This window comes from Homalodisca vitripennis, chromosome 1, assembly GCF_021130785.1.
Source record: "Homalodisca vitripennis isolate AUS2020 chromosome 1, UT_GWSS_2.1, whole genome shotgun sequence".
NCBI classification, from domain to species: Eukaryota; Metazoa; Arthropoda; class Insecta; order Hemiptera; family Cicadellidae; genus Homalodisca; species Homalodisca vitripennis.
Genome location: NC_060207.1, coordinates 190,674,498 through 190,691,016, shown reverse-complemented (window position 1 = coordinate 190,691,016; position 16,519 = coordinate 190,674,498). Strand labels below are relative to the sequence as shown.

At 35.4% G+C, this 16,519-nt stretch overlaps 3 protein-coding genes across 4 annotated transcripts in view; 2 read left to right on the top strand and 1 right to left on the bottom strand.

Moving 5' to 3' along the window:
- Positions 1-9,018, top strand: part of LOC124352949 (phospholipid-transporting ATPase ABCA3-like) — a 48,859-nt gene extending 39,841 nt beyond the window's left edge. Inside the window, exons 23-25 of the mRNA XM_046802689.1 lie at positions 5,382-5,592; positions 6,563-6,782; positions 8,806-9,018. Of these exons, the coding sequence (XP_046658645.1) occupies positions 5,382-5,592; positions 6,563-6,782; positions 8,806-8,985 (611 nt within the window). The 3' untranslated portion in view covers positions 8,986-9,018. The remainder of the gene's footprint in view (positions 1-5,381; positions 5,593-6,562; positions 6,783-8,805) is intronic.
- Positions 9,019-12,339: 3,321 nt separating this feature from the next.
- LOC124352948 (translocon-associated protein subunit delta-like) lies at positions 12,340-13,276 on the bottom strand. Its single transcript, XM_046802688.1, has one exon. It carries the CDS (start codon positions 13,027-13,029, stop codon positions 12,514-12,516), a length of 516 nt encoding a protein of 171 aa, XP_046658644.1. The 5' UTR covers positions 13,030-13,276; the 3' UTR covers positions 12,340-12,513.
- A 2,345-nt stretch (positions 13,277-15,621) lies between these two features.
- The window catches only part of LOC124352946 (probable E3 ubiquitin-protein ligase bre1), a 32,978-nt gene continuing 32,080 nt past the window's right edge, over positions 15,622-16,519 (top strand). For both annotated transcript variants that reach the window (XR_006921559.1, XM_046802687.1), the window contains exon 1: positions 15,622-15,738. Coding sequence is in view for 1 of the 2 variants with exons in the window: in XM_046802687.1 (XP_046658643.1) it covers positions 15,705-15,738 (34 nt within the window). In the remaining variant the exon portion in view is untranslated. The remainder of the gene's footprint in view (positions 15,739-16,519) is intronic.

The following is a 16,519-nucleotide window of genomic DNA, read 5'->3' as shown; positions in this document are numbered from 1 at the left end:
TAATATTTATCTATAACAGCTGTTGTAAAAGTTGGCGCATGCGCACGTTGATTTCTTTGCTGTCGTAGTGTGTGTCTGTGTGAACCACCAATACACGCGGGTAATGTCAATTATTTATAACACCCCTCCTCAATATCTGCGTGGATCGGTTTACTTCAGACCCAAGGTCCCCACAATGTTGCCAGTGTTTGATTGATGGTAGTGATTTCGTGAAAATATCGGCTACCATTTCGTCCGTCGGTATATGTTCCACCTTGATCTGGCCTTCTTGCACTTTCTCTCGGATGAAGTGATGACGAATGTCTATATGTTTTGTCCGGGGGTGAAACATAGCATTTTCTGACATCATTTTGGCACTCTGATTGTCGCAAAGAATTGTGCCGTCGATTGACTCCGTTGCTCCCAATTCAACCAGTAGACGATTCAGGAATATTGATTCCTTTGCAGCCTCGCCCAGAGCCATGTATTCGGCTTCGGCAGTTGATTGTGCCACTGTTTTTGTTTTCTGGCTTGCCAGCTTATGGCTGCGCCGCCCAACAAGAAGGTGTATCTGTGTATGACCTTCTGTCCAGTGTACATGCACCCCAATTCGCATCAGCGTAGCCTGTCAATTTTCGGATATTTCCATCAAAATGCAGGGAATGATTGGCTGTCCCTTTGAGGTATCTCAAAACCTTTTTAGCCGAACCCCAGTGATGATCGGATGATTTGTCGTTGAATTGTGCGAGCGCACTCACGGTGTATGCTATATATCCGGCCTCGTACATACCGCCAAGTACAATCAATGAGCCTACCAGCTCTTTGTACGGATGATTTATTCGAAGATTTTCCTCGGTCTTCTGCTGTTCCCCTCGGATTTTGTACTTGGACTCGCTGGGTATTTCCACCGGGTTACAGGAATTCCATTCCAAATTTCTTCAAAATTTCCAGAACGTATCCTCTTTGTCCCATTTTGATCCCGTTTTGTTGATCAATTTCGATGCCTAAGAAATATTTGGCTTCTCCAAGGTCTTTGATGCCTATTTCTTATTTATTATTTCATGTTTTACGTGATCCAGCAGCGCCTCATTGTCCGAAAATACCAACATATCATCTATCCAGACAGCAATTACGATGATATTATTTTCGCGCTTCGCAGTGAATAAACACGGGTCTGATACCGTCCGGTTGCAATCCAATTTTTCTTAAAATTTTGGTTAAATGGTCGTACCACATTTTTCCTGATTGCTTTAACCCGTAGATAGCCTTCTTCAAACTGCATACTTGGTTCTTTTTCTTTAATGCTTTCTGCATCTCCATAGCTGCTTTGTATGTCTTCGAATCACGTCTTTCAGTTTGTACGATGTCATTCACGGCCTCAGTTAGCCCCCTTCAGGCAGTTCCATGTACAGCTCTTCCTTGAGCTCACTGTTCAAATATGCCGTTTTGACATCCCAATGCTGAACTTTGGTATTAAACCCTGCTGCTAATGCCATCGCAGTTCTAATCGACTCGAATCTTGCCCACCGGAGCAAATGTATCGTCGTAATCAAATCCTGGTCGTTGAGTAAACCCTCGTGCGACGATGCGCGCCTTTCTGCGCTCGATTGTACCGTCTGGATTTAATTTATTCTTGAGTACAGTTCGTGTACCGATGACGTTCTTGTTTTTCCGGCCTTGGCACTACTTTCCAAGTCCCATATTCGAGATGTGACTTCACCTCGTCCATGATAGCACGCTTCCCACAGCTCAGCGTCATCTCCAGTTAATGCTTTTATCTGTTTGCACGTCGGCATTGAACACTAACTCCTCGAAGATGTGCCTATCTTCGTTGTTGCATTCATCAGAATCGCAGGAGTCTTTTTGCTCGCGGTGTCTCTTTCCAACTTGCACAAAGGATGATTCTAACGGCCTTTTAAAAACACGAACCTTGCCTCGTCGTCAATGAATACGTCGTCGTCACCAGTATCCATATCTTTTCCGCGGCCTGATCCAATGCTAGAGACACTTTCGGGTCTACGATACTTCGTGGACGGCCTCGGCTGCCGGTCCCTTATCTTAGGCGGTCTGCCGACTCTTTTTTCCTTTGACGATGAAGATCTCCCCCCGTTTTCCTGCTCGTTGACGATTTCTTTTTCTTCTTCTTCGAATTCAAGTGGATCCAATTTCGACCTTCGCGTAGATTATCTCTGGCTTGTCCTGAATTTTCGATTGTTGATTCTCAAAATTTTTATTTTTTATCGACTCTTCCAGTGGATCAACGTTGGCTCTCGATGACCCCATATTCTCGTCAAAAACGTAACATCTCGGGTCACGACCGTTTTTTTTTCCAGTAATCCAGCCGCACTCTGTACGCTTTTGATTTCCAGGTCGTATCCTATGAATCTACCTGCAGCAGCTCTCGGGTCCATTTTTTCCAAGTCCGACTGTTTTATCTAACACGTACGCTCTAGAACCAAATATACGCATGTGTTTGAGGTCCGGCAACTTGCCATGCCAAATCTCGTACGGGTTTTTTCCACCGATACATGTACTTGGACAGCGATTCCTGATATAATTCGCCGTCGCAATGGCTTCAGCCCAAAATGATTTCTGCATCCCGGTCTCGATCAGCATGCATCTGGCTGTATCCAGCAGCGTTCGGTTCTTCCTCTCCGCTACACCGTTCTGCTGCTCAGGTGTGTACGGCGCTGACAGTCTTCTCTGGAATCCCCTCCTGCTTCAGGTACTCGTCGAAATCTCCATTTCGGTATTCCCGACCCGTTGTCCGACTGTAAAAATTTAATTTTTCGGCCAGTAAATGTCTCAACAAATTTTTATATTCTTTGAACTTACCGAGTACTTCGGATTTCTTCTTCAAGAAATACACCTCGCACCACGTACTGTAGTCATCGGCAAACGTCACCATGTACTTCGATCCGCCGTTGGAATTTGCCCTCATTGGCCCGCAAACGTCGGTATGTACAATCTCTAGTGGCACTCTACTCCTGTCAACCCTTTCTGTGAACGGTCTGGCAGCCTGCTTACCGCGACAGCAAACGTCGCATACTGTTGCTTTGCCCTTGAACGACAAATTTATCCCGGTTGCCAGCTGCTCATCAAATAATTTAATTGACTGCATCCATGTGTATATGCCCAAGTCTCCTGTGCCAAATTTTCGGTGAAATTTTTGCCACCCTTTTCTAAAAAGGTTTTTGACTTGACGTGTCCTCAGAATTTGCTTGCGCTCGCGTAACCACCTGCGCATGTTCAGTATTTTCTTCTCTTACAAAGTTACAGGTCTCCCAGTCTATCGGCGATAATCACGGTTTTGCCATCTGTATTACGTACCTCAGCTAATTTGTCATTGAAGATTACTGTATTACCTTTGTCAGTAATCTTCGATACCGACATCAGATTAGTTTCTTAATTCCAGTACATACAGTGTGCCATGCAAGTTCGCGGTTGAAATAACTCCACCACTTACATTTATCTTGGCTACGCCCTTTATATTTGCATTTGTCGATGCTTCTGTTGCTAACTTGAGCACCGAATCGCACGTCACCGTATCTTCCAAGAATATCCTCGTCGCCGCACATGTGAGTTGTGCATCCACTATCCAAACACCACTTGGATTGGCTATGACCTTGAACCTTGTTAACCTCTTCTCGGTTCAGTTCCGAGATGTAAAAATCCTGTGCTACCCTAGCACTTCCTTGTGTTGATCTTCCATCCTCCTTTTCGGACAATTTTTGGCAAAATGGCCAACCTTGCCGCATTTGAAAGCATTTTCCCTTGAAATTACCTTTTTCGCCGCCGCTGCTACGTCTACCAAAATTACGTGTTCTGGATCTGGCCATGAATGCTTTGTCTTCGGCGTCTTGTGAATCGCCTACCCTGGCCAAACATTCATTTAAGATTTTTATCTTGAGCTCTTCCGGCTTTGGCAATTGATCACGACTCTCGATTACGCAACTAAAAATTCTCAAAACTTGGTGGCCAAACCGTGCAGTATCATAGTAGTTAACAGATCTTCATGAATCTCGATATCCATTTCCGCCAATTTGTCAACTACGTCGAAGAAGTTGTCCAGGTACTGGTGTATACTTTCCCCCTCCTTCACCTTGTGCACGAACAGCGACTTCAATAACGTGGCTTTCCTTGCCGGCCCTTTTGATGCGTAGATCGTTTCAAGTTTCAGCCACAGCTCACGAGTTGTCTTACAATTTTTAATATTTTTCAACTCTGATGGCGCCATCGCCAAAATGATGCTTGCCTGAGCTGATTGATCTCCATCTTCCCACTTGACTACAGCGCTTCCATTTTCAACACTTTCTGCTGGTTTCTGGAGACTTCCATCGGCATACGGCCATAATTTCTTCTGAATCAGCAATGCCCGAATCTGAATTTTCCATGTGTCGTAATTGTCCTTCGACAGTGCTTGTATATTGTTCTACTTGTACCAGCCATCCTTTTTAGGTTATACAAACCACTTTTTTAACACAACGTGATACACACACTTAATTTCACTTTTACTGACTTTTATTAACTTTTTAATGCCCAAACGCTATCACACAAACGTTTACTGGGCCCATAACCTGTTGTAAATAAATAGTCAGAGGATTAATAATCAAGTTAATGTTTATTAATTAGCAAATATACACATTAAGCACACCGACAATGTAACACGTGGAAGACGTACGGAAAAGAATAATAATAATATTTATCTATAACAGCTGTTGTAAAAGTTGGCGCATGCGCACGTTGATTTCTTTGCTGTCGTAGTGTGTGTCTGTGTGAACCACCAATACACGCGGGTAATGTCAATTATTTATAACAATATATATATATATATATATATATATATATATATATATATATATAGTGTATTTCTAATTCAGAGGGAAATGAAATAGAGTACCCCAAATGAAGCCAATCCTCAAGACAAACATGCAAATATCTCAAAAACAGAATTTTTTTAGTTATGTACACAGAGATAATATCTAGTATGATAGATATTAGCAGATCAATTTGTGACATCATTTATTCCTTCAGACGACCAAAATAATATTCATTCTTTAAACTTAATTACTTACATAAAAAAAGAGTACAATGATTATTCTTGACATAGTGGAGGCTGGGCAAATACAGAATATATTTAATTATCAGTCCACCGTAACTATGTACTGTTTAAAAACAAAATAAAAACATGACTTTTAATAATTGACAAAATGCCTGTAATATTTCCACGTACCACTTATAGGCATTTTACCAAAGTTCTTGTTATTTCAAGTTTATTTTATTCTCAACATTTATGAGGCCAGCCAGATGATTACATTCCTCTCATTTATCGATATTAAGAGTAAGAATGTATTGTGAATACCAATATCTGTGGCAACACAATTTTCTTTGTGATTACTCAGGGTTAAGTGACCACCGTTCCTTTCTCTGTGCAACGTACAGCAGTGGTACCAGGCGCAAACTGAGCACAGCTGTAGCTCTGATAGGTTACCCTCCCATAGTGTTCCTGGATGAGCCTACGGCTGGAGTCGACCCATTTGGTAGACGCAATCTGTGGGAGATTCTCAACGCAAGCAAGGACATGGGACAAGCTATTCTTCTTACATCTCACAGGTTAGTAGACATTAATAATTAGTGAGAATCTTAGCTACAAGGAATCAAGAATATGGATTACCCTGCATTCTGATCTGAAAACATCGACATTTCAATGAACAGATATAGAAGAGGTTGTTCTGCTATGATCTCATAGGTTTGTAGACAATAATTCCAGAACAACAGCTATGCATGAACAAGAATGTGTAATACCATCCATTATGTTTTGAATATTGTATTGAAGTTTTATCTTTTAAATCACCTACCGGTTTTATGGTCTAGATGAGTTTTTCAGATAGAAATTTCAAGGTACCAAAATTTTGAAAACCAATTTGTCTACCGTTTAAAAGATACTGAAATTTGTTTTTAATAATGTTAAACCACATTGTGATTTGGAATCTTTTAGCTTCTAAAACAAAAAATTACTATTGATAACAATATAAGATAATATTATAATGACTCTGAAATAGAATATTCCATAAATTATACTGGAAGATCAGTATGATCATGCACCCGGCGGTTTATTGGATAAATAAAGCAGAGAAAATGAGAACAAAGCAAACGATATATATATTCAATACCAAAGAAAAAACTGTTGTACTAATGTGAATGACCGCCTTTTTAAAACAATTTATGGTAAATCTTTTACCACGTTTTAAATTTAACTTTTAACTCAAAAAGAGAATTATTATGGTCTATATAATTTGAATAGTTGTTTTGGTTAGTCCCAATTTAAAACAAAAATACAAATCTGTTGTAAATACAAATAATTATTAATTGCATCACATTTTAAACAGCACCTCTTATTTCACAGTCAACTAAAACTGGAAAAGCAATATCAAAATGGTTTAATTTTTTTGAAACTCAACTTGAATCACGTCAGCTATTGAAGTTAAAGATTTTTGTTTAACTCTGATACTCCTCTGAGTTTCTGTTAACGTGTATAGCCTACAGTAATAGTATATATATAACAATTTACCTTGATTTTCAGCATGAGGGAGTGCGAGGCGCTGTGCGGGAGACTGACTATCATGGTGGATGGTCAGTTGGTTTGCTTGGGGAACACACAATATTTGAAGAAAAAGTTTGGACAAGGCTACACAGTGCTGTTTGTGCTACATACCGTACGAGAACTGCAGGAAATGATTCCAGCGCTTAAGGCTGAAATGTACAAACTGTTCTCAAGAGTGAAATTGAAAGATGAACATAAGGTATGGGAATATTGAGCTTAAAATTTAATTTTTATCAGTAGAGGCAATTCCCCAAATATATCTATACTTTTGTCTCCAAGAGAACAATGGTTACTTTGCCGTTCCCTTGACCTTAAATTAGTAGCGTCATGTGGTGTCCAACCCTTGAATTTGTGTTTTTGTATCGACAAAGATTAAATAAAAACTAAAACCCAGTCTCCAGGTGGTTTTTGAATGGTGTAAACAATCGTTGTTCTTTGCCATATTACACTATAAAATTCATTTGAGGAGCAGTGGGATCCAAAGTTTCTTAATAATGTGTGAAACTTTGAATATGTGAAATGTACAAACTGTTCTCAAGAGTGAAATTGAAAGATGAACATAAGGTATGGGAATATTGAGCTTAAAATTTAATTTTTATCAGTAGAGGCAATTCCCCAAATATATCTATACTTTTGTCTCCAAGAGAACAATGGTTACTTTGCCGTTCCCTTGACCTTAAATTAGTAGCGTCATGTGGTGTCCAACCCTTGAATTTGTGTTTTTGTATCGACAGAGATTAAATAAAAACTAAAACCCAGTCTCCAGGTGGTTTTTGAATGGTGTAAACAATCATTGTTCTTTGCCATATTCCACTATAAAATTCATTTGAGGAGCAGTGGGATCCAAAGTTTCTTAATAAGCTACATACTAGTGCTAATAAGTAGAGGTCATCCAATTTGAAAATTAGTAAATATCCGAGTCTTAGAAACTTTGTGTTTCTATGAAAGCTGGAGTAATGCTAAATCAAAATATATGTTGTATGTAATTTTAACAGAAACCATTAAAATTATTTTCAATACTTTTGTCAATTTACAAAAATTGTTACAATTTTACAAAACGGTACAACTTTTATAAAGAAGACTCAACCTCTGTGTCAAATTAATTCATCTAAGAATGAAAAACCAAAAACTTCAATAACATTAGATGGGAGACTAAACCCATTCATATGTTGTGGGTTGTCACTTTGTTTATAAAAATTTTACAAAAATAATATACTATTTTAAGATTCTCATATTAGTTTTATTATTAGTATTATGGTTAAATTATTATATATTTGTATGGAAATAAACTTATATACTACAATTGACACACTGATCCAATTGGTTCCACATACCAATCTCTACAGGTAATATGCAATTCTTTCCCTGATGTTCACAATATTTTGTAACCTTCTGTAACATTAAATGTTTAAAGTTCTTTTCTATGTAACCCCTTTATAATATTAAACTACAAGTTTAAACCTTTATATGACAAGTTCTGACATGTACGCACATGGTATGCAGGCATACATTTGGCGATATTGTGGACATGTACTAGTATAAAGAGTGTCCCATTATTAACACTTGACTACACCACTTCAGTATGAGCTTAGTGGTAAAGAAAAAAGCAAAAATCTCAAGAAAAGACTGACCACGATATCTAGCTTCAACGAGTTTTCTTATGACACTGTTTTTACCTGCTCATAAGACTTCATTTTAATGCTTTCATTGTACCTTATAATATTTGTCTAATATGGAATGTTTATTGACTTTAATTCAAACAGATTTTCCTCTTTACATTTATGGTTTTAAACTTGTTAACCTAACATTATATTACATTAATTTGAGCGTTTACATTGACTCCGTAACCATTCTTCATGAATGTGTAAATAGTCATTATTGATTGATTAGGCTCTGTAGACAAAAGCGGAGTGTTGTGCGTGGTGGAATCGATTACTTTGTAAGTTTTGTGACCTTCATTCCCCACCCATGCATACCAGAGCATTAAAAAATGCTGATGAGTGACCCACAACCTACACATTGAAGGTGTCACATACAAGTGAAATGATGACTCTACATTAATTATGTTAGCTACATAAGAATATGCCATTAATATGCTAAATGAAAATAAAAACAATTGTCAGCATGATATTAAGAGTTAAACTTTAAATACAGTAATAAAACTGCCTGAAGTTGTTGTAATTTAACCTGTTTTAATGAATATGTTTTGTACTTTTTTACAGAAAGCACTTCACTTCCACATTAAAGATGAGAACATCAAACTTTCCCAGTTGTTTGGTACCATGGAACAGTTGAAAAAATCATTTCCTGTAATAGAATCCTATGCACTTGGCAATACAACTTTAGAACAAGTATTCATCTCTTTTGCTAAAACTCATATAAAGCCAGAAATTATAATCTAATTTAATTTGGACAAATAAATTATGTTCATATGTAAGATTGGAAATATTATTTTCTTACCTGTAGTAATTTGCAAACTCTGGTTACACAAGCACTGTCATTTTTATTCTAAAACTCGTAAACACCTTTTGAAATGCTATTAAACTGATTTAAACATTAAATTGTGTTTTTTTGTTTCAGAAAAGACTTCTAAAACCTATGCAAAACACATTGCATCCTCTATTTCAAACACAAACTGGAAATTAAAACATCATTCATATGATGTTAATTTTCATTATACTGTAAATCAATATAAATTTGGATGATTTAATGTCTCAATTAGAGGGTATCCAAGAACATTCCAAGTTGCACTTTCAAATGATGATATTAATAAACAATAGTTATTACTACTTTCACCATCACGCTCTTGTCAAAAGATCTAATTCTGGTAATTCTGGTGTAGACTTATTTGTTCTACACTGTAAGAAATTCACTTAAAATAGCACCTGGATACTATTTTAAAGTCAAAATAATGGCGTTATTTATTGATGTCTTATCAAGCTTTTATCTACATTTAACACCTTTCCATCCCAACAATATTTTAAGTTCTTTCATCAATTTACAAAAATTGGTTGTTTATCAGTTTTATTAATCAAAATAATTCATTTAACACGTTCACTGTGTTATTGGAATTTCATGAACATTATTTAAGTAACTGGTTACTTTTATAGAAATATATGTGTGTGATACGAGTAACCCATAATTCATTGTGCAGTATATCTCAGCAGTCAAGAGACATGGAACACTCCAGGTTAGTTTGTAGAAACTGTTACAACCTTCTTACCACTATGGCAAGTCAGGAGTCTAGAAGAATCGGTCGCCATGACATGAGTAACCAGTTACTCATTTCATACAAAGGTTTGGTTGGTTTCATACTTTTAAAATATCTTCACAACAAAGTAACTAAACTTCAAAGTTGTTATATATGATAATACAAAATTACAGTTTATTGGTTATTAGAAGTATTAATTTATTTTGATAATGGCAAAACATACCCAATTATTGGAATACGATTTAAAAGTTTTATAATTACTCTAAACATAAACACTGCTCAGTATTATTTCATATCATCGCTGGTAACCATTTGCGACTCATTTTACAATTCAACATTTGGTTTTTCTATTCATTATCAAACAGTACCAATTTCAAACACAACTAACAAAATGTTGCTCTACACAAGAAACCACCTACTTGAGAGCCAACCGTCACCAATACAGCAAGAGAGCCAATTGGTCTAATAAAGGTACATTCAGGGTAAGGAAACATGGAATAAGGAAGCCATGGTGGAAAATAAGAAATTTAAGATGGTTGACTCACAGATTTGCCCGTCAGCCCTTGGGTAGGGTGATTGGCCATCTGGTAGATCCGGCAGTCAGATAGTTAGGTTAGGTGAGTTTTTAATAATTTATCGCAAATAACAGTTAAATGCTGCAGTATAAAAAAGCCACAGCAACAATTAAATTAGGAAACCAAATTGTCAATTAGAAATACCTGAACTAGTCAGTCCTATTGAATAAAAAACACTAATTAATTATTGCCAGTTTTTTTTATGTATTACACAACTATATTGTTTAAAATTAATTAAAACAAAGTAAAATCATTTGTTTAGTATTTGAGTAACGGCTGCAAGTACAATTGCGATGAACATGTGTTATTCATGTGATCAGTAGACACGTTTCCTTTAAAACAGTAAGAAGTAAGTTTTACACTGCTTTGAATGTTACACTTTTAAGTTCATAATAAATAGTTTTAAATTAATAATTAAATGATTACCTTTTTAAATAATACCCAAATTATACTAAGTATTTAAAATATATTCATCATAATTCGGTTCAACATTTTGGGTTTTTATTGTTCGGTACTTTAGATACTCAGAACTCTTGATGATGTGATTGTTGTGGTGGCCGCTTATTATACTACAGCCCAGTTAACACAATCCCGATGACATATACTCCATTGTGTACACACGATCTTTCACAACTGCCGTCATGTACCCAATGGGGTACACACTGCTATACATTTCCTTATTGCATTTTTATTGCTTGTCTCTCTTGGTGATTTTTTTAAATTTGATCTCGCACTTAAATAAATACCTCATACTATCTTTTATGAAAATAAGCCATCATTGTGAATGTGTTAAAATTATAAAAAATACTCTCAGGTAGGCTGGATGGCCCTTGAATAAGTCCAACAATCAAGTAGTTGGCTTAGGTCAGCATAAAACTGTTAACGCTTGCAGTTAAATCAATTCATGTTTGTAACATAGTTTTGTTAAATATGTTCTTACTATGTTGTATCAGAAAGCTTGGTACTTTGGTATTATCTGAAAGCCACTATTTTTGTTTTTCATACTGAAAACCTAAGAAAATTACATTATTAGAAAAAACAGACTTTATTTTACTTAATGTGAAAATCACATTCATTATGACAATCAGTTCTTGTTTTCAACCCCCTAAAAAGCAGCAATTTCTGAGTGAAAAACGCTACTCTGTCCCTATCTACTATTTGTTATTAGGCTATATAAGTAGGTAAATACATACATATGTATTACAGATGTAAAAAGTTAGGGGGCACTCACTTGATCTGAGTTTGAATGTAGGTACTATCTCGAGGAGTGTTTTGCTTTTATCACCACAAGTGTGGGGTGGTGCCGAAGTCACCAACGAAGCCTGATGAGGTACTTTTGGTACTTTCCCGACCTCAGATCATCCAACGTGATCTTATGTCAGGAAAGTACCAATTGGAAATGCCTCTGGCCATCATTGCAGACTTCGGTTTGGCGCCACCCCACACTTTTGGTGAAAATAGAAAAGTATTTCTCCAGATAGTATCAAAATTCAAGCTCACATATTGTATGCACTAGTAAGCTAATAAACGTCATCTTTAAATTTGGTACTACTAGTAACATATTTATGACAACCTAATCTAAACCTCTACTAATAACATATTTATGATAACCAAATCTAAACCTAATAACAAATAGTAGAGGAACACAGTGGCCTCCTTCTTGCCAACATCACTTCCTTTTGAGAGGAAGAAAACGTGAACCAATCGTCATTATTACATGCAATTTTCACAATAAGTAAAATAGCCTTTTCTTTCTAATTTAATGTAGTTTTTATTAACTCCACAGTAAGAAAACCCCTTCCAAATATAGTGGCCTCCGGATAATACTAAAGTACCCAAACTTATTTAAAAGTATTTAAACCAAATTGAAATTGATCCAGTAGTCTAATACCTCAGAATTAGGCCTACTCTAAAATTAAGAGTAAAACACGATTTAATGAATGTTATCTCGACAGTTTGGTGGACATAAATAAACACTGTTCTGTTCGGATTTATTTTATTAATAAATTATAGACCTAGCCTATCACTCGTATAAAAATGTCAAATCCAAAAATATCAACAACAGTCAAAATAATACAAAAGTAAAGAATTTTAACAAACCAAATAAAACTATTAAATTAATTTAATGAAATTATTTTATTGAGCTATGAGAGAAGTTTCGACTTTGCTGAAAAAGCTAAATACCAAACTAAAACAGAGAGAACAGCAGCCATAAATTCAGAATTTACCCACGGTCCTTGGTACGCTCCAGGGTAGTTTACTACAATAGTAACCAGAGGCTTCACAGTGGAGAGATCTTCACCGCTTCTCATTGCTTTCCTCAAAGCTCCGTATCCTTCTTCATCATAGAGATTTACGCTGTAATCTCCACTCTTGGCCTTCTTCACATCTTCAGTCCAACTGACCTGATATTTATTGTCATCTCCAATTCTTGCAGCAGGCAAGGTTTTCCCAGAAACTTCTGCATACAAGGGAATACCTTTGACACCATTGGCACATTTCAAGTTAAATTCTGCTACGTAAGCAATGCTGGTTAAAACTGTAGCATCTTGTGTAGTATACTGAGATGCAGTAACTTCTGGTTTAACACAAGTGTTTCCATAACTTGAACTAATCAGAAAGGCCGCAAACACAGCAAGTACAAACCTTGTAGTTTCCATTTCTTGATGTAGGTTTTATCCCTGACTAAATTATCAAAGTATGATATACAACAGTCGCCAAACAATAACAAACAAGACTAACTCAAAGAATGATTTTAGCTGGTTAAATCACTAATTTAACTTTAGAGTTCAATTTGTTAATTTATTCACATAACCAAACCACCACACAACAACGGTCATACACTCATACGTGAGCAGCTTCTGCTTTTCTAGGCTGTAGCGATAGCCGTGTCATATGTTGAAAAGTTGTAAACAGTTGGCAAAACGAAGGTATGATTTGGCCACATGGAGGAGGAAGTTGTGAATGCGTTCTAAAGCCGTTTTTGGATTTTATACTGCCAATTAAAGTGTTTCGTTTCATATGTAACAAAATTGATAATATTTCTAATATTACCTGACAAACCGTATTACATTTTACTACAGAATTTTGTATATGGAAAATCTTTAAATTATATATTAAGGTTTGGTTTCGTAGATGTGATGATGAATGAATAGTAAATGTTAATGTTCTTTTTAACTAGTATAGTGTAACTTTGAAAGATATTAAGGAAATCGTTAGTTAGAAAGTAAAAACAACTCACAACTAGTGTAAATTGTATTACATAGAACTAAGAAGTTTATAAATTTTTACATTCACTTTCAATTACCTGAATGTATGACTAAAACTGCACGTTAAAAATAAATATTTATATAGTCGATGTAAGTTTTTTACATACGATTAGACAAACAATAGGGTTTAACCATTAAAGATAAATACATAATTTATCTTTGTGTGTGTGTGTGTGTGTGTGTGTGTGTGTGTGTGTGTGTGTGTGTGTGTGTGTGTGTGTGTGTGTGTGTGTGTGTGTGTGTGTGTGTGTGTGTGTGTGTAAGTGAGAGAAAGCACATATCGTGTAAGCAAGCAAGACTTTTTTACCGGAGTCAAGAGAAGAACTAGCTTTACAGAACAAAACGTCTGTCACAAAATCCCCATATGGAAGCATGGCATGTTCTCTGGAAAGTTAAAGTTATATGACAGAAGATTCCAATATCTTGTGAGAAATTTTTTTGTTGGTGTGAATTCGGGAATTAATACACTGAAACGTACTTCAAAGAGGAATAACCAACTCCCAATTGGATTTCAAAGAGGTAAGGAATCCACCCCAGCAGGGATCACTTCTGGCTGGTTTATACCTTCCAGTTGAACCCACCACTGGGCACAGTAAAAACCGACTTGTCATTTAAAACTGGGCAATCACAAATGTCGACATTCTGGGGTTCATGGCCAATTCGATAGGTCTAGTCTACTGTGGGAGATGACTGTTGGAGTTGGTGGGGCTTGTTCCCTAACCTCAGAGGTTCTTGCTAGCCTCAATAAGGGTGTGCCACACCCTACCTACTTTGATTGGAGAGGCTGGTTCAGAGCTGGCCTCTCCTTCTTCCGGGGAGACATGACTTTGAGATGGAGTGCCCTAATTCTTCCTCATGGATCTCAATAGGAGGCGGCACCTACTCCCTAACCTTACCCATTCTGAATATCCTGTCACTCCGGAAGCAGTGCAAAGGTTCTTACAGGACTAAATGCAATTTATAAGCTTTTTGTCCTAAGAGAACAAAAAGAATTCACAACTAAGTCAAAATTAACTCAATTCTTATTATTGTATAAAGATTAGAAATCTTCAAATAATGAGGTTATTGTTTACATTGATAAACCTTATCTAGTAATAAACTGTGCATCGTGTTTGTATAAACTTGTTTTCCTCGTTCCCATTTGCCTCATTTTATGATAACGATCTGATATAATTGTAAATAAAATCAAGTGCTGAAGTCTGAAACGCAAATATTCGCAGCTGAAATGTGTACCGCTCTTTAATATATTTAGTACGAAACATTACTAAATCACTGTGGAACTTAGTGAATTAAACTATTCTTAATAACTTACCATTTTCATGTAATAATAACATAATTTTTGTACAATTTATTGTGATTTTTAATGTTTTTTTTTATTTCATAAATGAATTCTAAACCGAAATTTTAAATAATATTATATAATAATTGTACAAAAATGTAGAAAGTTGCTCAACTTTTGTATTAATTTTTTTAGTTATTCTACTTTAAGTAAGAATTTTGGGATGAAAGGAGTTTTTAGACAAAAATTGGTGATATTCCATAAATCAACAGAAAGTTCATAACATAACAAATTATTGTTCTTTTACAAAACTGACGCTATTTCGTCTTCGTTCCACTGTGCGATACCGCCTCTTAATTCTTAAATATAGATAATGTTATTGTTTCGAAATGTATAAGGAAAGAATGATGCGTAACTGTATACAAAAATTAAAATGTAAATTTGAATCTATTGAGATTATTTTCCGATGCTGATGAAAAGATTTAATTAACTAGCTAGTAATATAATATTACGTAACCAGTTAAACACTGTTGTGGAGTGAAATAACGTTTCATAGCTATACATATATTTTACAATACAATTAGAGATTAACTTTTAATATTCTTATATTAATACAAATGTAAATTTTCTCATGATTTAAAAGGCAGTGAGTTTTGGTTCATCATTATACGCGTTCCGTTTCCTATTCGTTACTCTTTGAGTAATACAATTTAACCTTAATCTTACAATTTAACTGTTTGAATTTAGGCCTATAATAGGAAAATTGTTGTGATATAAATTTAGTATAATGTGTGAAAATTCAGAAGAAGAAATATTGGAAAGTAAGTAGTTTTATTTATTTTGCAGAGTTGATAAACAACGTCAGTAAATAAACTATATCAATCATCAATTATATCTTCAGTTTCATCATTGACAGATTATTTTAGAAGAGTATTGTATAACTTTCACCAATTGAAACACATTTGTTTATAATGATAACAAGGTATACTGTATTATTATTATAACTATAATTGGGTAGGGTACAATAAGCGGACCCGGTTTTTTATATCTAAGAATGTAATCATCGATACCTAATATTCGCATCTCAAATCCTAGACTATCAATCGATATAAAGCACCTATAGTCCTCAATAACAATCTCATGTTTTAAATTAAAATATGAATTCAATATTTAGAGTGATCAAACAAATTATTATAACCAAAATTAGGAAAACTGAAGACGACCATATTTGCTTCTCTCACAGTTACAGTTGTTTCTTTCCCACAAATGTCACATAATAGGTTTTTTGGTACGTGTTCAACATGTTGAAGTCACGAAAAACATGGCTTATCATCTTTCAAGGCAATGTCGTGTAGTTTTCTAAAATTGACTGCCATTTTTAATAATCAAATGTTTCTTATATAAAATTAAAATATTACATTACGAGTATTATTTGAAAGTGTTTACAGCTAAAGGTATAGATTATTTAAGTTAATTGTTCAAAATAATTAATCAGTATCGATTTATTGTATTGATGGTTATTATTAAGTTATCAATATCTCTTACATTAAGTCCAGAGTCAATAATCACTGTGATCTTGGTTTTGCTCTATTACATATAGTT